We start from the raw sequence: 20,628 nt of genomic DNA, 5'->3' as shown, positions 1-20,628 counted from the left end.
TTTGACATTTTTGAAGAATACAGGCTAGTTATTTTTTAGGTTGTTCCTCATTTTGGGTTTCCTCATGACTAGAGACGGGCTGCATTTTTGGCAGGACTGTCACAGAAATGATGTTGTGCCCTTTACAGTGCGTCCATTCAGGAGGCACATGATGTTTGTGTCATTACTGATGATGTTAAAGGTCTCCCCCCACCCCCACCCAAGGAAGCTCTTAGCTTTGGGCAGGTTTTGTTTGTCGGCTTCTAAACAATAGTGATTTACTTCTCGTGGTTCTTGAGGCTGGAAGTCCAAGATCAGGGTACCAGCATGGTTGCATTCTAGTGAGGGTCCTCCTCTGGGTCACAGGCTGCCGTCTTCTTGTTGTGTGGAGAGCAGAGAGGGGATGCAGGCTCTCCTGTGACTCTCACAAGGGCAATGATCCCATTCGGAGGCTCTTGGTTTTCATAGTTGCTAAGTGCATTTGATGATTTCATACATGATTTGATCTATTAACTTCCTGTAGAAATTAATGGTAGATATTTCATAGTAATGACATATTCCCATCATCCAACTGAATTCTATTTTTATATGCCTTAATTCTACTTTGATCCTAGGTTCATAAATTTAAGCATTTAACAAGTGTACAATTTTGAGACTATCTTAAAATCTTTACATTTTGATTCTCTTCAGTTCCTTTAAGTAAAGTGGTTTATTTACAGAACTTATTAATTAAAAATATTTCTGAAAGTATTGTGTTTAAAAACTGAATTATCCCCGAACATTATGATTCTAAATTTACTTCATCCACCACCCCTCGCTCTTCACCCCCAATTATATCGTCTTCTACTCCATTTTTAATTTTTATTACCTTCCTGTTTTTTGTCTTATTTTCATCCCAATTTAGCCATGAACCTGAAAAAAAATGTGTTGCATTCCTTTAGATATCATTCATGTCGGGTTGAAAATTGTTTTTCAGTGTGTTTTTAAATCATTTCTGCTTTATATTTATGGTCTTTTCCTTCATTGAGGCTAAAGGTGAATTTTTTTAATGGAACGGTTTTATTTTGTAATGATCAAATTATAGAGTGGATTGTGAAAATGGTTAGGTTTTCAAAGGAGCCAGGTGTTAGGCCATTTTGAGAGGAGGGGTTCCGTTTGATTTACTACAGATTATTATAGCGAGAACTGATGGAAAGTTTGGCAGTTACCCCACTGATAGTTGAAACTTTGCATGAATTATTTTTCTATTTAAAAATATGTTTTAAATACCTACTTTGTGTTAGGCACTAGGTGTTAGAGATACAGAAGCGGTCAGAAACAGTCCTTGTCCTCATGGCTCGCTTGGTCTAGTGGGGGCAAACAGAATAAATCACAAATAAATGTAAAATTATATCTGTGAGTTGTGTTATGAAGGAGAAGTTCAGGATGGTAGGGGTATAAAATAATTAAAGGAATTTGACAGTGTTTAGAAGTTCTGGAAAGGTTTTTCTCTGAAAGAGTTTAGAAGGTTTAAGAGTTAAGTAGGTTAAAGAGGGCAGAAGGATGAGTTCAGGAGTAGCAGCATCCCTGTGGAGATGGACAGAAGTAGATGGATTTGAGAGAAATATAGGAGGTCTGATCACTTAGTCTTAGGGGTGGAGATGGGAGAATAGGGTTTTAAGAATGTGTCCTGATTTCTGGCTGTGCTGCCAAATGAATGTGGTGCCATTCACTGAGCAGAGAGAAGAGAGCCTAGCACTGAGGTTTGAGAAACTCCAGTGTTTGATGGCTAGGAAGGGAAGGATGTACCAGAAGAGGAGACAGAAGGAACTACAGACCCCAGGGGAGAACAGGGAAGCATGTTATCCTGGGAGGTAAGGGGAGGGAATCTAGCGTACCAAGAAGAGGAAGCAGGCAGAGGGTCAGATATTCCTGAAAAGTAAGATAAGGACTGAAACATGTCCACTGGATTGAATGATGCAGCATTCAGTGTGGTGACCTTAACAATTGCCACTTTGGGAGAGCGTGAGAAAAGGGGCTGTAGGTGGAGGTAGATTTGATATTTATAACAAGAGATTAAGAGAGTTCATTTTTGGAGAATGAGATGAGCTCACCTTCTGAGAGAGTTGGGATGCCACATTGATAAAAGCTGAGGATATTTCAGATAGTCTTGGTGAAAGATGTGATTACGAGAAAGAAATGTGGAATCCACAATCTTGGAATTAATGGGCTACCAGTGATTAAGGATCTGCTTTGTGTTAAATTGAAAATTTTTTAAGTAGTCACTAATTATTTGTGTGTGTGTGTGGTTTTTTTTTTTTTAAACCATAATTCCTCTTTGTCAGAAGAATGATGAAAACGGAAACTGCTCAGGGGAAGGAATTGAATTCCCTACAACAAATTTATATGAACTGGAAAGCCGCGTTTTGACGGATCACTGGTCCATACCTTACAAGCGGGAAGAGTCACTAGGCAAATGCCTGTTGGCGTCTACCTACCTAGCAAGACTTGGTAAGTTCATACCTCAGGACACAGGAGGAGTTTTCACTTTTTGGTTTTCTTTTTTGATAGGAGGCCTGACTTTAATCTTAGCTCCTGTCATTGGCCATCTGTATTATCTTAGATCATTTACTCTCTTAGTCTTTGTTTATCCCCTGTGGAATAAAAGTGTTGAATTAAATCAGCTATTTTCTTCTAGCTCCAATAGAGTGTAAGAGTCTTTAAAATATAATTGAAAAGGCTTATGGAAATTGAAATTAACTTTTCCACAGAAACTTGGAGCACTTTAGATTAAGGCTTAATGCAGTGGCTTTTTTTTTTTTTAAAGAAAAGAAAGTAATGTTTATTTAATATTTTATGCTTATTAAGTTCTTGGCACTGTCTTAAGTGCTTTACAGATATTAAACGAATAGAGTAATAAAATATCACTAGGTTGGAGAATAAGTTTCAACATAAGGAAGCATCTATATTATAAATATATTAAAGAGAGAATAATAATTTATTTTTCATATTGAATTCATTTGTAAAATAAGATGAATTGGGCCAGTGTTTTGCAAATGTTTTTTTCTCATTAAAAGTGCATAGTTTACCATTGTGATTAAATACAAGGCACATCAAAAGGAAATATTTTGACTAGCTTCCATGGTGTGTTTATGACTGGCTTCTCAGCAGCAGCATTTATTGATTGCCTGAGAGGATGCAGGTATTATGCTAAGTGGTAGGACTGAAAAAAGAAAATGTGCTCGACAGTCTCTCCACTGATAAGCAAAATCTGTCATTGAGTTTTTCTTTTAAGTGTATTCCGAAGGATAATTTTACAGTGGAGTCATTCATTCATTTAGCAAGTATTTATCATTTACTCTATGCCAGGCACAATTCTGTGCATTTTATTGCACAGAGTTCAGTTTGTTTTGGGGAAGAGAGTGATTTTGGCATTTATTGAGAATATTTGTGTTTTTAAAAGAGATGTTTAGGAAAACCATAATGGCTAAAAAGTAGCTGCTGGTGGTGTTCTATTAGCTATTTAGTCAGATCATTGAAAGTTACTCTGATATGGAAACATAAGTTCAACCATTTCAGTTCTAATTAGTATTTACTTATTATGCTATTAATAAATATATATTAATAATTAATAAATATAAATGGATATATTATGCTATTAATAAATAATACTGTGACTTTCTCATCCTATTCCTTTATCAGAATGTATGTCTTCTGCTTTTAATAATTCCTTAAGAATCAAGGTTTCTATAATAAGTTCCATATGTATGAACTTGGAATGATATATATGATTTCTGCAACTACCTAAAATCTAAATAAGGCATATTGTTTTCATTTATTTTACAAAGGTCTTTCTGAGTCTGATGAGAATTGTAAAAGATTTATGGATAGGTGTATGCCTGAAGCATTTAAAAAGGTAAGAAAAATGTGCTGTGCTGGTTTTTTTTTCTTTTTTGGTGGGGGTGAAGGTGAACAGGCTTTTTGCTTTAGTTTTAGTTTTTTAATATGTGAGCCCAGTTTATGAATCCTGTACAACTGAGGAATGCTCAAAAATGAAAAAAGTAGCCCTGAATATGGGGCTCAGAAATGATTTATTTCTTCTATATTTAATTGTTTGCATGTCTTTGGTCGAATATAGCTTTTACTTCCTTCTATTTAACTGCTAAAGAATAGGTTAAGACTTACACTAGGAAATTAGACATCTTACTAAACTAAGGATTGAGGCACTTAGAAAGATAATATTTATTTATCAAAATATAGGCCATTTTGTACTTAGTATTCTACTGAGACAGAAGCAGACATTTAAACTATAGAAAGTTTAACTGGATTGAGTATTGTATCTGGCAAAATGGCATGTGGATGGCAGCATCTCTGTTGGAGCTAGACTGATATGCTTGTCCCCATTCTGGTCACATCTCTTATGAAGCAATTTTTCTTAACAGTGAGAATAGAAGATCACAGGACTTGTGTTTCTGAAAGCAGTCTAACTCAGCATGGTTCCCTTTTCAGGACCTGAGTCCTGAATCCTCCAAGAGCAGGGACGATGTCACAGGCACTGTTGTTTTCCCCAGCATATAGCCAGTGCCTAGTGCAGAGAAAGAGCTCAGTAAATCTTTGTTGAATGAATAAATGAGTCTCCTGCTGTCTCATGCTTCTGGGTTTTGCCATCCATTTTTTGCCTCATATGCAAGTAAGTTACTACAACTACAGATGGATGAAGTTTGTGTTTATTATAAAACCCAGTAAAATAAACTTCATTTGCAAACTATTATTCCCATCTGCATCTTGACAGACAGAATCTCCCTTGATTCAAGGCTGAAGACAGAACAAAATTAATTTTAGAAACAAAAATAGCTTCATCTTTGAAAAAAGGGAGAAATCTTTTAAAATTGTCATTTGGGCAGGGATTATAGAGAATCAAGATTTTTCTTCATTTTGGATGAATTCATCTACCATTTTGTAGTTTTAACTTTTAAGAATTTTGTTAAGAATTATAGTAGCTTTTTAAAAAAATACCAGCCCTTTTATAATGTAACATATTGTGACACCTATCATAATGTATGCATAAATTTGCAGAGAAAGAAAATTCAAGTTTATTCAGAGTCATGGAAAAGGGTTTATTCGTGTAAGGAAGAGATCTTTAGGTTGATGATCTTCAGATTCAGAGAGCCCTGGGTCAAGTCAGTCCAGCAGCAAGTTGCATATTTGGAGTATAATACTCTAACTCTGTACAGAGATGCTTCAGAGGACTGTTTTATTTTATGCCCTCAGCTGTTTGTAATAGTATAATAAATGGTCAAGTGGTTGTTGGGGGTTTTTTCCTATAAAACTGTGAGCACAAAGGTACCTTGCATTATGTTCAATGTCATTCAATTCTTACAGTTTAGAGCTATTAAAAAGATTTCTCTAAACTAGAAGGGCTACAGAATTCTGTGTGCCTTTAGACTTGTGTTTCCTGGTATGATGACTCTCTACCTACCTTCTCTGGGTTTTTCTCACAAGCTGCCCTTTTTTTTTTTTTTTTTTTTAAAAAGAAGTAAGAGTACAAATAATAAAAATAATAAGCAATTGTGTGAATAAGGTGCACAAAAGGAGCTTTATTGTAATTTCTACTTTCTTCACCTTTCACCTTCAGGCCAGCCTGGATTCTTTTTTTTTTTTTTTGGCTGCGTTGGGTCTTTGTTGCTGCACGTGGGTTTTCTCTAGTTGCAGCGAGCAAGGGCTACTCTTCATTGCGGTGTGCAGGCTTCTCATTACAGTGGCTTCTCCTGCTGTGGAGCACGGGCTCTAGGCACGTGGGCTTCAGTAGTTGTGGCATCCGGGCTCAGTAGTTGTGGCTTGTGGGCTCTAGAGCTCAGGCTCAGTAGTTGTGGCACACGGGCTTAGTTGCTCTGCAGCATGTGGGATCTTCCCAGACCAGGGCTTGAACCCGTGTCCCCTGCGTTGGCAGGCAGATTCCTAACCACTGCACCGCCAGGGAAGTCCCCTGGATTCTTTACTAGTATATTCAGGCAGGGAAAAACATCCAGGTCTGGCCATAGTGCACAGTTATGTTTAAACTTTGTATGCCTCTTCTTCACACGGTGCTGCCTGTCTTGCCCCACCTCATCTGGAAGTTAGATATAGCTCCATTTTCAAAGTAAAAACTGAACATATGAGATGACAACAGAGGGAGTGGTGCTTAGTCCACATAAATTTTATTGTCACATGAAGCTTCTTAAATCTTAATCTCTGCTTTATTATCTAATTTTTAAGTATAGGAAGAATATATAGGCAGGCAAAAGAATTCTTGCAAAAAATAGTAGCAAAAAATAGTAACTAATTGCCTTATACAGAATCAGTCTTATGATTATTGTTCATTTGAGCAAATAGTGCAGCTAATTGCTATAGAGAAAGTCTGGAACTGAGGTTTTCCTCTGCAGCTAAAGAAGTTTGGGCTCTTTCAGGGTCTTAACCCTCTTGTTAAGGGGTTCTCAGTGTGGCTAAGGTGAAATTTTTATAGCACAGTATTTTCCCTCTGAAGGGAAATCTTAGAAAAACATGAGACCACTGTATCAATTTGCCATTATTTTATTAAGTGGAATCCTTTCATTTTCCCATTCCCTGTTTTGGCAGTTGTTCCTGAATTAGGCTTCCCCAAGGACTTAGAAGATCAAAGATTGGGGAAATCCAAAGATGATGATTTTAGATTCTTCTGTGTGCCTTTTCCTTCCTTTTTAACAAATCTAAGATGCTCTCTGAGTATAAGATGCACCATTTTTTATATTTAAGAAAAATAGCTGCAAAGTAAACAATGTTACAGTGCTATTTTAGATTTGCTTAAACTTTTTTAAAAAATTGAATATTTCTTTTATACATACCAGAAAGGAAAATACAAGCAAAATAAATTGACAAGGTATTTCTAAAATTTTTTTCACATTCAGAGCCCTGCTGCCATCTGGTCAACAGGTGGGAAGATGCAGTTCTGTTTCTGAGATATAAATAATATGAAAAGAATGTGCATGTTCAAATCATGAGATTTCTTAGATTCCAGGAATGTTGATTAATAACGACAGCCAAAATATATTAATAATAAAACCTCGCTAATACTTTACATTCGTTAAACCTTTTGATACTTGTAACATCTCTGTGAAGTGGGTAGGAATTATCCCTCTTTTGAGATGAGAGAACTGAGTCTCTGGGAACTCGGGTAAATTTGTTCAAGACCACACAGCTAGAAAACAGTAGTACCGGAACTGATCTCAGGTTCTTTCTTGTTGCTCACCACTTGACCTCCCCTAGTAATAATGAAAAGTAGAAAACAAACATTTTCTTTTAAACAAACTGTTTTATTTATTTATTTATTTATTTATTTATTTGGGCACCCTGCATGGCTTGTGGGATTTTAGTTCCCTGACCAGGGATAGAACCCAGGCCCTTGACAGTGAGGGAATCCTAACCACTGAACCACCAGGGAATTCCCCAAACTGTCTTAATATAAGGGAATTAAAGTTAAAAAAAAACAAAACTAAGTGTTGCCTGTGAAATAAGTGAATAAGTAGGACTACAGCTATGGGTCTTTTAAAGCAAGTCATCTGCATAAAAATAAGTATTATGGTAGTAATCTCTTCATTAGTCAGGACTGAAGTGATAACTGTAGATGTCTTTTCTTTCTTGTCAAGTAAGACTCTAAAGTGCCCTTTATGTTTTTATAGCTGCTGACATCAAGTGCTGTTCACAAGTGGGGTACTGAAATTCATGAAGGGATCTACAACATGTTGATGCTATTAATAGAACTGGCTGCAGAGAGAATAAAACAAGATCCAATTCCCACTGGTCTGCTGGCTGTGCTTACAATGGTACAGTATGTCTAAAATGAAGTACTTTGTGTTTTGCTTTTGTTTAAAATAACTACTACCTTCTGACTTGTAATTAATAATGAGTGATCATGATATTATCATTAAAGATATTAACTTGACTGTTCTTGCTTTTTATTTTAAAAGCAGGACAACCGTTCTGTGTTTTCAGTTTTAAAGAAATACCTTTCTAATTTTAAGCTTTCTCAGCTTTTAGAATGATTAAATAGCTTCCCTTTATGTCTCCCTGATTATTCGAATCACAAATACTGTCACATAGGGTGTTGATATAGTTTGGTTTCTGGGCTTTTTCCCCGACTAGTAGCAGTAGCTGCACGAAGAAGGGGCGCTCGTGTTTTCCCTCCTAACTTCTGTCTTCACTGCCTTGTTGCCCATCTCTACTTGCGGCAGCCCTAGGACATCTGGAGCATTGGCATCACCGTGCCTGGATCAGACCTCCCGTCCTGCTACCCCCTTCTCTTCCCCCACAGCAAACATTGAACAGAACAGGAGAGCACCACTTTGTTCCTCAGCACTGGCTAAGGAATATGTTTTGTTGGGATACTTGAAAGATTCCATTAATGAGGGAGTCCAAGGCTATATTTTTATCTTCTTTTCTAATGCTAATATGTGTTGCTATAGAAGTAGATAATAATAATGCTCCTCTGTTCTCTTTGAATCTAGGCTTTCAATCCTGATAATGAATACCATTTTAAAAACAGAATGAAAGTGTCTCAAAGGAATTGGGCAGAAGTGTTTGGAGAGGGAAATATGTTTGCTATTTCACCTGTATCTACTTTCCAAAAGGTAAACATAGTTTTGTTTCATCCTTTGATAGATAAATGTATTGAAAAAGATTTTCTCTGCTACAGAAATGACAATTTACATGGAAGGATTAAAACAACCTATGAAAAATGACAAATACTCCATATGGTTCATAAAATTGCTTAACATTTTTTTCAGCTATTGCATATTTTTCCATAGCTGTTAATTAACATCATGAAGAACTTTAGAGATTTGAAATAATGTTTGGTGAAATGAGAAATGACTGCATGACATGAAAAGTGCCCTATTTATTGAATTACCAGAACCCCAGTTTAATGAGTGTCCCAGTTTTTTAGAGATGTTTGAGAAGCTAGAGCATTTGAAATCATTTGAAACGACTAATTATTCCCAGAAAATAAAATCTAGTAGTTAATCTCATGTATAATTTTCTTTTAAACTCGGTAAGCTTTAAACCTTTTGTTTTTTTCTAAGCACAGACCAACATCCTCATTTTATATTTAAAGGCGTACGAAGTGCCAATAACATTATACCCACAAGGAGTACATAATTCAGACAATTTGTTGATCAAACACTGTTTGGTTTTTGAGAGACATTTGAAAGAAGTCAATGTAGTAGATAGAAAACTTGTCCATTGATTTATCTAGAAGGCAGGGGTTCAGTTCAGCAATCATTTATTGAACATTTGCTGTGTGTCTGGCATTATTCTAGGTTTTGAAGATATAAATAAATAGTTCCTGCCCTTAGTATAAAGAGTAATAAGACATGGCTTCTAACTTACAGCATAGTGGAGGAAATAGGAAAAAAAAAAATCACAGTATAACAAACAATAGGTGCAATTATAATAATAAGTACTATGTATGGAATAAGGGGAAGGAGTTGCCACCTTGGAAGGTCAGGCAATACTCTAGAGAGGAAATGAGAGCTGAGTGGAAAGTACTGTGAGTATATCCTGTGGAATTTAGTCCCCACAACAGCTCTGTGAGTTACGTACTATTTTTACCCCCATTTTGTAGATGAGAAACTGAGGCACACAAAGGTTAAGTACTTGCCAAAGTTCACAAACCTGTTTATAGAGGAGACCTATGCAATCTAGTGCCATAGTCTGCATTCTTTATATACAGTCTTGCCTCCCAAAATACTAAAATCTTATCTTCAGTTATGTTGTGAAGATTAAATGACAAATGTATATAAAAAAACTGAACACAGTGGTTCACTTTAGTAAGTACTCAGAAAATGTTCTTTTTCTCCTCCCCCCAATTTACATATACAACAATGGAGACCCCGAAATGTTGTCTCTTAATTTCTTCTCATTACCACAAAAGGAATTATCTCTCCTGCAAAGGCCCTAGATCCCCTCTTCTTTCCTCTTGCCTTCTCAAGCATTTTATGCCTTAGCCTTTCTATTCTTTCTTTGGTACCCTCAGTTTTTTCCCCTTTATCAGATTATTCCCATTGTGTATAACAGAGTCTAGTATTTTCCCATCTTTAAAAATTCTGCCTTGGATACCACTTCCATCTCTAGCTTCAGCATTATTCTCTATCCCCCTTCACAACCAACCAGATGGAAGATTCCTTATCCTTCCCTCTCAGTTACTCTTTTAGTGGTTAGTCTAAAATTTTAACTTATTAATTAAACAAAACCTAAATTTCATCAGTCTCTTTACCCTCCTCTGAGGAGTACTTGAAAACCTTAGACTGTTTCGTGTACTCACTCCTCACCTGACTCATTATCCTTTTGTCTTTATTGTGCATTGTCTTAGTCCTCTCCTGTATGGTTTTATCCCCTCAAGTAGGTACAGTCATCATTACCTTATACAGTGTTTTGACTCAGCCCTATTTATATGCTATCTCTTTGTGTACCATTCCTTCTGTATTTCAGACCTTCCATTGGGATGATTTTTCTTCTTCCTGGAGTGCATCCTGTACAGTGTCCTTTCATAAGGGGTCCATTGGGAGCTGAGTCTTTGTTTTTGATGGCTTGAACTTGACTTTATTTCCTATTCCTTGAAGAACATTTTCACTGGGTTTTAAATCCTAGATTGACATACATTTTTCTGTCAAAATTTCAAAGCTATCATTTCAGTGTCTTCTGGCTTTTTTTTTTTTAATTTATCTTTGGCTGCTTTGATTCTTTGTTGCTGTGCGCGACTTTCTCTAGTTGCAGCGAGCGGGGGCTACTCTTTGTTGCGGTGCACCGGCTTCTCATTGCAGTGGCTTCTCTTGTTGCGGAGCACAGGCTGTAGGTGCGTGGGCTTCAGTAGTTGTGGCTCGCGGGCTCTAGAGCGCAGGTTCAGTAGTTGTGGCCCACGGGCTTAGTTGCTCCACAGCATGAGGGATCTTCCCAGACCAGGGCTTGAACCCATGTCCCCTGCCTTGGCAGGAGGATTCTTAACCACTGCGCCACCAGGGAAGCCCTGTCTTCTGGCTTTGAGTATTGTTATTGAAAGTTGATTGTTGGTCTGACTGTTGTTCCTTTGTAAGAAGTCTTTCTTTTCTTCATGGCTATTTTATTTCTTTTTGATAGTTGGCAATTTGACTCTCACTGCAGTTAACTGAGGTATTCTTTTTGTTTATTTTGCTTCAGATCATTGAATTTTTGAATCTAAGGATTTATATCTTGTAGAAATTCTGGAAAATTCTCCACCATTACCTTTGTAAATATTGCCTCTTCCCCATTAGTCTCGTTTCCTCTAGGACTTTGATTGGATACATGTTGAACCTTCTCATTCTGTTCTTTTTTTTTTTTAATATTTATTTATTTATTTGGCTGCACTGGGTCTTAATTGCTGCACATGGGATCTTTGTTGCGGCATGCAGGATCTTTAGTTGCGGCATGCGAATTCTTAGTTGAGGCATATGGGACCTAGTTCCCTGACCAGGGATCGAACCTGGGCCCCCTGGGTTGGGAGTGTGGAGCCTTAGCCACTGGACCACCAGGGAAGTCCCTCTCATTCTGTTCTTATGTCCCTTATTCTCTTTCATATTCTCCATCTTTCTGTCTTCTTGTACTGCATTTCTGATAACATTTTTTCAGATCTGTGGTCCAGTTCACTAATTTTTTTTCTATCTGTATCCTATAGGCTATTTAACCTATTCATTAAGTCTTTAATTTCATTTATTATATTTCTCATTTCTATAAATTCTCATTGGTTCTTTTTTGACTCTGCTTATTTTTTATTATCTCATGTTCTTGACTCATATTTTCAATCTCCTCCTTGTTTAATGCTTAACTTATATGTTTAATGCTTAACTTAGAAGCATATGTCTGATATCTAAAAGCTGGTCTGATTCTGCCAGCTTTTACTCAGTTGTTTTGTGTATGTATGTATGTGTATAGAAAAACATTTTTATACGTATTTTTTTGTTTTCCTGTGAACTTACGTTTCTTGGAATTTAATCTAAGAAGATTTTTTGAGGCCTGAGTTGAAAGTTCTTTCCTCCAAAAAAGATTTACTTCTTCCAGATGCCTGGGGATACTACAATTTGGGAATAAATTCTCAGCTTAAGGTTTTTCAGACCATAAAGGCAGTGTGAATTGGAGCAGCAAAGCCATGTGAGGGCAATTTTGTGGTTATAAATTCCTGGAGAATTTTTTTCTTCTCACAATCCAGTACCACAGTCAAGGTAGGCAGGCTTCTTTGTTGTTTCCCTTCCACAGTTAAGTTTATTTCAGTTCATCTTACACTCAGGATGTAGCCCTTTGGGTTCTTGATCTATGTGACAAACTCTTCTTAGTCTCTGAGCCCTGTCTTGGCTACGGGTCCTGCGTCTCAGCCACTGTAAGGCTGTGAAAATGGAAGCTAGAGGTCTCCAGAGTTCCACAGATGCCTACAGCATGACAGCTGGCCTCACAGTTTGCTTACCTCACAGGATTTCTGCTTTCTCTTTTTTTTAAACTTCTGAGCACTTTGTGTCAACTCAGCTATATATTTTTAAAGTTTCTTTTTTTTAATGTTTTTATCCAATGGTGTTAGTTATTTTCGGCTGGAGAGATGCTTGGGGTAACTAGACTGAACTCTCCATTAACTCTTCAAGGCATTCTATTCTGCCTTCTTTTTCCACCACTCCACTGAAACAGCTGTCGTTAAGGCACCAACACCTTCATGTTTCTAGATCCAGGGGAAATGTCTCTCGACCCCGTCAACAGGAATGGTCACAGTCAGTTTCTCCCTCCTTGAGACTTCCTTCCTACAGTCTCTTGCTTTCTGCCTGCCCCTCAGCCACCTTTCCTTTCTTGACTCCTTCACCTCTACCCAACTTTGATCCAGAGTACTGTCTCTAAGAAATACCTTCCATTCTCATGGGTTTAAATGCTATCTTTGTGCTGATGGCCCTCTGCTTTATTATATCTCTGTGGCCCAGACCTCTTCTCTGAGCACAACAGACTTGAAGAGCCAACTGTCTCCTCTTGGTTGCCACACAGACATCTCAAACCGTGCCTAAAACGGAACTTCATTATGTCTCCCCAGCCTTCATTCTTCTCCCTTTCAGTAAATGGCATCACCGTCTACCTGCATGCTCAAGCCAAAACGTAGGAATCAGCCACGATTCATCCCTTTTTCTTATTCCCCATATCCAAACTGTAAACAGGTCCTTTGATTTAATCTCACATAGATTTTAAGTTGACTTCTCTCTGTTTCCTCTGCCACCATCCTACTCCAAACACCATCATGTCCTACCTAGTTACTGCACTAGTCTTCTCCCTGGTATCTCTAGTTTTCACTCTCTCATTCATCCATTCCATTCCATTCTCCACATAACTGCAAAACATCCCCTTAAAACATAAAATGTATCATTTTCTTGCTTTAAACACCTCTGTTGCTTTCCTTTTAATCACAGTCTACAAATTTCTGCATCATCTGGCTTTTCCTGTCTCTACAGCTTCATCTGTGCCATTCTCGCCTGCACCCTGGCTCCCAGCTGGGAGAGTTGCCTCTCAGTTTTTCAAACAAGGTAGGCTTTTCTGTCTTCCCCCAACAGGACCTTTTCCATTTCAGCCTCTCTGCCTGGACTATTCTTTGAATGGCTAAATCTGTCTCATCCTTTTAGTTCCAGATTAAAGACCACCTCTTCAGAGAGGTTTTCTATGACCACCATTCTGAACAGAGTAGGCTCCTATTTTCATTTGAAGACCTTTTGTTTTTCCTTTTGTGGAATTTAGCACAATCTGAATTATGTGTTGGTTTACTTGTCTTTATTGATCCTGCTAGAATATGAGCTCTGTGAAAGCATGTACCACATCTCTTCTTAGTCACTGTTCTGTATCCAGCCACTAGAACATTATTCAGCCCCTAGAACAGTGAATGCTTAAGAAAGGAAAGGAGGGAAGAAAAGGAGGAGAAAAGAAGCGCTTACTCTAGGACAGTAATTAATGGTACAGCTGGGACTAAAACTTTAATTTCTTGATTCCTGATTTGCTACTGTTTAATTTAATTCCTAAAATATAACTCTCTTAGAAAATTTAACTCAAGTTATCTTGTACCTCAGAGAGCTTAAACAGCTGATCTCAGCTACCCAAAACACATAAATGCTTCGTGTTGTAGCAATTCCATCAAAATACAGACTTACTCCTGCAACTGTTTATGTCAAAGAATCACGTTAAGAAACATTTGGGAAAACTTTGAAATATTTTTTAAATTTTAATTTTTCTCCAACTTTTGATTTAGGATAAAAGAAATATGAGGGTTAGTAGGGAAGTTTTTGTATTGCTATCTCATTTTCTATTTTCTTTTCTCATAGGAGCCTCATGGATGGGTTGTGGATTTGGTAAATAAGGTATAAAGCTTTTATTAATATGATCATGTTTTCCATTTACTAATGAGATTTCCTAGAGTTTGGTGTTTAGGTAGATGACAGCTACAGAGAATAATCAGATAGGTTTTACAGTTTCTTCCTCTTTTTTATATGTGCTGTTTTTACAGATAAACCTCAGCTTTAGGGCTTAGCACATCTCCTCTGGTATATCACAGGAGCATTGGAATTATCTTTGTGATGACCCTTAAGACCAGGATTATAGAGCACATTAATAAAGCAGAATGTGAGCCTTAGTTGCTTGCTTAAACTATTAAGGTATAGCATTTTAAAATTAATGTATACCTTTTTTCTTCTCAGTTTGGAGAATTAGGTGGATTTGCAGCAATCCAGGCCAAGCTCCATTCAGAAGATATAGAACTTGGGGTAAGTTAAACCACTATATGTACAGTGTGGAAGTTCACTTTATCTGGGTTGCTGTGTAACCCAAGGGACATGGTCTAGACAAATTAAATGTTAAAGTTTAAGTTAATCTTTACAGGAGCAGCTTCCATGGTTCTGATAACCACAGAAATGTTTACTGTTAATCAAAATAAGCATATTTCAGTGTATGGTGTTTGGTTTTTTTTTTTTCACCACACCGATTTCTCTTTGTGATATTTTTCTCTTAACTACTAACTTGTGGTGGTTACATGAAATTATCTTGCTATTTAGGGACAGTTGCTATATGTGGCAAGTATATGTGTACATAACAATTTTATGCCTCAGATAAGTCAGAAGTTATTTCATAGTACCAGAAACAAATAAAATATTTTATTTTAAGATTGTTTAGGGCTTCCCTGGTGGCGCAGTGGTTGAGAATCTGCCTGCCAATGCAGGGGACACGGGTTCGAGCCCTGGTCTGGGAAGATCCCACGTGCCGCAGAGCAGCTGGGCCCGTGAGCCACAATTACTGAGCCTGCACGTCTGGAGCCTGTGCTCCGCAACAAGAGAGGCTGCGACAGTGAGAGGCCCGCGCACTGCGATGAAGAGTGGCCCCCGCTTGCCACAAGTAGAGAAAGCCCTCGCACAGAAACGAAGACCCAACACAGCCATAAATAAATAAATAAACAAATACTTTAAAAAAATAAAGCGCAAGAAGAGAAAAAGCAAGTGGCCCAAGTGGTTAGTTATAAAAAAAAAAAAAAAAAAAGATTGTTTAGTCAGCTTTCTGGTGTTACAGAGATTCATAGATAACAAAGGCTATAACAGGAGCTTAGAATCATCCCTCAGGTGCAATACCATTATCTTTTCATGTCAACTTCATTTTCTCAAAAAATTTAACCTTGTGATAAGGGTAATAACTTAATCTTTAATTTTTCACGGACTGCTGACCTGTCTGTAACCAAGAGCACTTTGTTCTGTTCTCTAGTTAATGAATCATTCAATTATAAACTACTTATGTACTTGCCATGTAGAAGACACTGTGCTAGCTACTGTAAATTGATCAGAGCAGAAAATGATGTGGTAAAATAATATACCTAAGTGGTGTAAATTGTGCTTACAATAGCAGTTATTTCTGTGGGACCATGACCAACCACCTAACTCCCTTGGTCCATCTTTGCATGAGAGCAGTAACAACGGTCAATGAGAGAGACCGGTGCTGTGGTTGGTAATAGACTATTTCTTGCTACCCAGTGTTTATCCTTAAAGATCAGATGTCTGCCAGCTCATAAATACTTCTACTGACACTGATCAGAGGCCTCTTCTCCCTCCCTGACTGTTAACTAGGTTGTTAGGCTGTCATTTTGATCCCCATTAAATGGATCAAGTATGTTAGAGACGACTCTTGACCTGGAAGATAATAGGTAGTGACTTAAAAAGCAAGACAAAACAAAACCTGTTCTGATATAGGGTTTTATCCAGGTTGCTTGTTTCTCAGGAACTGGCTATATTGGTCATTGGGCAGTATTAGAAATGGACTTCATTTTTTAAAAAGGTTAAATAAAACACTCACTAATTTCCTGCAGAGTTAATTTATTTAAACAAACAAACAGAGAAGCCCAAAGTTTCTCCCCTATTTGGATGAAAATTGGCCAAGGATGGATACATAGGAATCTGGGCTTGCCCTCATTATTATCAAATGTCTTGAAGCTAAAGATACCTCCAAGATTTTTCCCTTAGGTCAGACCATTTTTCAGACAACTGTGTTGTTTGTTGCAGTTGATGTAAAATTAGATTGTTTAGGTTGTATTGAGAAGATGGTAGAAATTCAGGCATAGGAGAAGGAGATTGCAAAGATTGAGACTCTAATTTTGCAAACAGGTACAATTAAAATTTCACAGTAAGGGCTTCCCTGGTGGCGCAGTGGTTAAGAACCCACCTGCCAATTCAGGGGACACGGGTTCGAGCCCTGGTCTAGGAAGATCCCACATGCTGCAGAGCAACTAAGCCTGTGTGCCACAACTTCTGAGCCCGCGAGCCACAACTACTGAAGCCTGTGCACCTAGAGCCCGTGCTCTGCCACAAGAGAAGCCACTGCAATGAGAAGCCCACATGCCGCAACGAAGAGTAGCCCCTGCTCGCCACAGCTAGAGAAAGCCCACATGCAGCAACGAAGACCCAAGGCAGCCAAAAATAAATCAATAAATTTTTTAAAAAGTCACAATAAATGTCTGATTTCTGACCAGTTAAGAAGGTGACTATGTCCCAGAATAAATTTAGGCCGTGTTATAAGACTGAGTACAAGTGAATGTCGTCATTTTACATTTATATTTACATATTTTTGGATTTGAAAAATACTGGGGAAAAAAAATCATTCACAATCTGTCAGTTTAAAATACCTGTACAAAGTAAGAAGTGAAGGTTTCCTGTCCTCCACCCCACCCCAACACATACATCTACCTCCTAGGTCATGGTTACCCATATAATGCATAGCCTTTCTGACTTTTTCCTAAGTTTCTATAAAGTATATCTGCATGTTCTCTCTTTCTCTTTGAGACCAAATTGTAATCAAACTATACCTAGTAGCATATTTTCATATAACATTATATCATGGGCATCTTTCCAGGTTAGTGCTATCAGTGTTTTTGATGGCTCCAATGTATTCCTGCAACTGTTGTACTGTGATGCAGTCATTTATTAATGAGCATTGGATTATTTCTAAGTTTTTGCTATTACAGAGAGTGTTCCATGTAAATTTGTCCTTGTGTGCATTTGCTGCCATTTCTGAAGGATAGATTCCTAGAAAATGGGATTTCAAAGACTATATACATTTTAAAATTATAATTGATAGTGCTAAATCTTTCAAAAAGCAGTGACCAGTATATACTCCCACAAAGTCATTTCCTAGTACTGTCATTAGTGCTGAATATTGTCAGTCTTTAATTTTCCAATATGATGGACCAAAAAAATGGTATTTTATTATCTAATTTGCAGTAGTCTGATTTCCTGTGAATTTGAGCATTTTGTTATATGACTATTGGCTATTGGCATTTCTTCTGTAAATTTGATCTATTTACACAGGTCTTTGGGGTTGCTTGTCTTATTTATTTTTTTCTTTTTATATTAAGTATATCAATGGCATGTCTATTTTGTGTATTTGTAAATTTCTTTCCCAGCCTTTTCCTTCTCTTTTCATTTCTGTTGATGGTGTCTTTTTGCCATACAGAGGCTTCAAAATTTTATACAGTCAATTTTTTCCTTAATGGCTTAAAATTTTTCTTATTTGCTTGGGGAGTGTTTCCTTCCCCATCTCAAGGTTATAAAAATACTCATTTAATTTTATACTTCTACAGTTTCATTTTTTAAACTTAGTTCTTGAATTCATTTAGAATGTGTTTATATATGGTGTAAGATAGAAATCCAATTTTATTTTCTTCCAAATGGGTAACTAATTGTTGTTAAGATCCTTTAAAGAATATTCCATTTTTTTCTTCACTACTTTGATTTGTTGGCTTTATCAAATGTCTGAGTCCCGTGTATACATGAATTGTTCTTGGACTTCTGTTCCTGTCATTCATTTGTTCAGTCACTCTGCCATTTTTATACCATTTCTCCAATGTTTTCATTATTGGTAGTGCCAGTTTTGCTCAACGTCTTTCTTTTCTCAAATTTTATTGATCATTCTCATATTTTTACTCTTCTGAATATAGCCAGCATGTCAGGTTCTCCTGCAGAAAGTTCCACCAAGACCATATGTGGAATTGTGTTCAGTTTGTTCATTTTTACAGTACTGGTCCTTTCCATTCAAGAATGTGGTATCTCATTTATTTAGACTATTTATGTATTTTTGTAAAGTTTTATAATTTTCTTCATGGAAGTCTTAAGTGTTTTTTTGTTAAAGTCACATTTCACTCCTTCCCCAACTATTCTCTCCTTTTTCAAATAAAAATTTTTATTATTCTGCAGTGTGAACGTTAGAATCATCTCATCCAAGCCTTGAAAGAAGTTTTATTGGCATATTATGATTTAAATCACATTTCTACAGTAATTTAAATAAATCGACATCTTTATATCAGTTCTTCCTATTCAAGAGTATAAAATGTTCTCTGACATATTAAAGGGGATTTGTTTAATGTTGAAAGGAAGAAACTCACTCACATTTATTTCTCACCTTCACTGTCTTTTCTCAGGCAGTATCAGCACTGGTGCAGCCCTTAGGGGTGTGTGCAGAGTACCTCAACTCCTCAGTGGTACAGGTAAGATAGGCCATTTTACACTTACTTCAGAGGTGACCTAAGACATACAAACAGTAAAATTATCTTTTTATCCGGTTGTTCAGAATTGTGCCTAATTTAGAGTAACTTCTTTTTTTTCGGATTAGCTATCTTTATAGTGAAAATATTATCAGAAGATAAATAAAAGTGATTACTAATTTAAGGTATAGGAGACCTAACATTTAAGGTTATTTACCTTTTCAATTTATCATTTTATCAAATATAATTACATATTATAGCATATATTTTTCTTTGTTTCCTTCACTATAAAATAGGTGGCATATATCCCTACCCCCTTTACAGGATTATTTAAGGGTTCAGTGCCATTACGTATTAAACAGTGCTGAGTGGTGCTGGGCTCACCTGCTAGCCAAATCACTCACTATCTGAGGAACAGTTTAACAGCACATCTTGTCTGATTTCTTGCCTCTGCAGATTGTACGTCAGCAGGTCCCAGGATAGTCAAGGCCGCGGAATGTTCAGCTTCCTAATGTTTAGGGCTTATTACATTTTCTTATTCCTTTCCATTTCAGTTAACAAGTTTTACTGAATAAAATGTCATGTTGAAATGCCTCCATTTATTATTTTCTTTATAAAAATAAGTCTGTGAAACTTAAAACTTTCACAGAGATTTTTTAAAATCACCACAAATGGTTTTGAAAGCTTAGTGTCCTTTGGAAGCAAATAGTATGCACTGTTCCTTCTTTCTAATATCTAATTTCCTTAGGGCCATTTTAACAAGGGATATAGGATTTTTTTTGTAGGTTCTGGAAATTCCTGCTATTTCTAAGTTTTAAGTGCCTTCTTTAGATTTCAAAGTAATACTGCAAGATTTTTAAATGAAACAGGATGGCTACTTGTGTATTTCTTCATTCTGGATACTAAGGTCTTTAGAGACATCTAGTGTTCTCACTTATTAAGCATATGAATACAATCATTCGTTTTGTAGCTGAAACACTAAGACATAGAGAGACAAAATGATTTGACTTAATAATTTAATAATTGGCTTTTTAATAATCAGAGCCAGGATTGAATTTTTAAATGCATGCTTTTAAACCCATGCATTGCTCCATGGAAAGAGATTCAGTGTAAATATTCCAACTGCTAATTAATACTAAGTTCTCTAGAAATTCCAGGTTTTGTATGTAAACACAGTGTACTTTTTTTTTTTTTTTGGCTGCGTTGGGTCTTCGTTGCTGCACGCAGGCTTTCTCTGGTTGCTGCGAGTGGGGGCTACTCTTCGTTGTGGTGCATGGGCTTCTCATTGCGGTAGCTTCTCTGTTGCGGAGCACAGGCTCTAGGCGCACGGGCTTCAGTAGTTGTGGTGCATGGGCTTGGTAGTTGTGGCTCGCGGGCTCTAGAGCGCAGGCTCAGTAGTTGTGGAACACGGGCTTAGTTGCTCCGTGGCATGTGAGATCTTTCCGGACCAGGGCTTGAACCCGTGTCCCCTGCATTGGCAGGCAAATTCTTAACCACTGTGCCACCAGGGAAGTCCAAGCACAGTGTACTTTAAAAAGAGTAAAAAGTATATGAATTTCCAACCAAAGCATATTTAACTTTATCTTTATTTGAATTATATCAAACCATCCAACCTTAAATTC

The 20,628-nt window shown here is 37.1% G+C and overlaps 1 protein-coding gene across 5 annotated transcripts in view; it reads left to right on the top strand.

Annotated features, from left to right (window-relative positions):
- USP24 (ubiquitin specific peptidase 24) overlaps positions 1–20,628 on the top strand; it is a 146,709-nt gene that overhangs the window by 39,509 nt on the left and 86,572 nt on the right. For 2 of the 5 annotated variants that reach the window (XM_059923451.1, XM_059923440.1), the window contains exons 2-9: positions 2,304–2,469; positions 3,807–3,874; positions 7,653–7,796; positions 8,478–8,600; positions 13,461–13,532; positions 14,319–14,354; positions 14,691–14,756; positions 18,944–19,009. In XM_059923451.1, coding sequence (XP_059779434.1) covers positions 2,304–2,469; positions 3,807–3,874; positions 7,653–7,796; positions 8,478–8,600; positions 13,461–13,532; positions 14,319–14,354; positions 14,691–14,756; positions 18,944–19,009 — 741 coding nt within the window. The remainder of the gene's footprint in view (positions 1–2,303; positions 2,470–3,806; positions 3,875–7,652; positions 7,797–8,477; positions 8,601–13,460; positions 13,533–14,318; positions 14,355–14,690; positions 14,757–18,943; positions 19,010–20,628) is intronic. The other 3 variants (XM_059923484.1, XM_059923473.1, XM_059923462.1) reach the window with 2 other exon arrangements.

This window comes from Balaenoptera ricei, chromosome 1 (assembly GCF_028023285.1).
Source record: "Balaenoptera ricei isolate mBalRic1 chromosome 1, mBalRic1.hap2, whole genome shotgun sequence".
In the NCBI taxonomy this organism is placed as follows: Eukaryota; Metazoa; Chordata; class Mammalia; order Artiodactyla; family Balaenopteridae; genus Balaenoptera; species Balaenoptera ricei.
The sequence above is the reverse complement of the archived record's forward strand: the minus strand, read 5'-3'. Positions and strand labels throughout refer to the sequence as shown.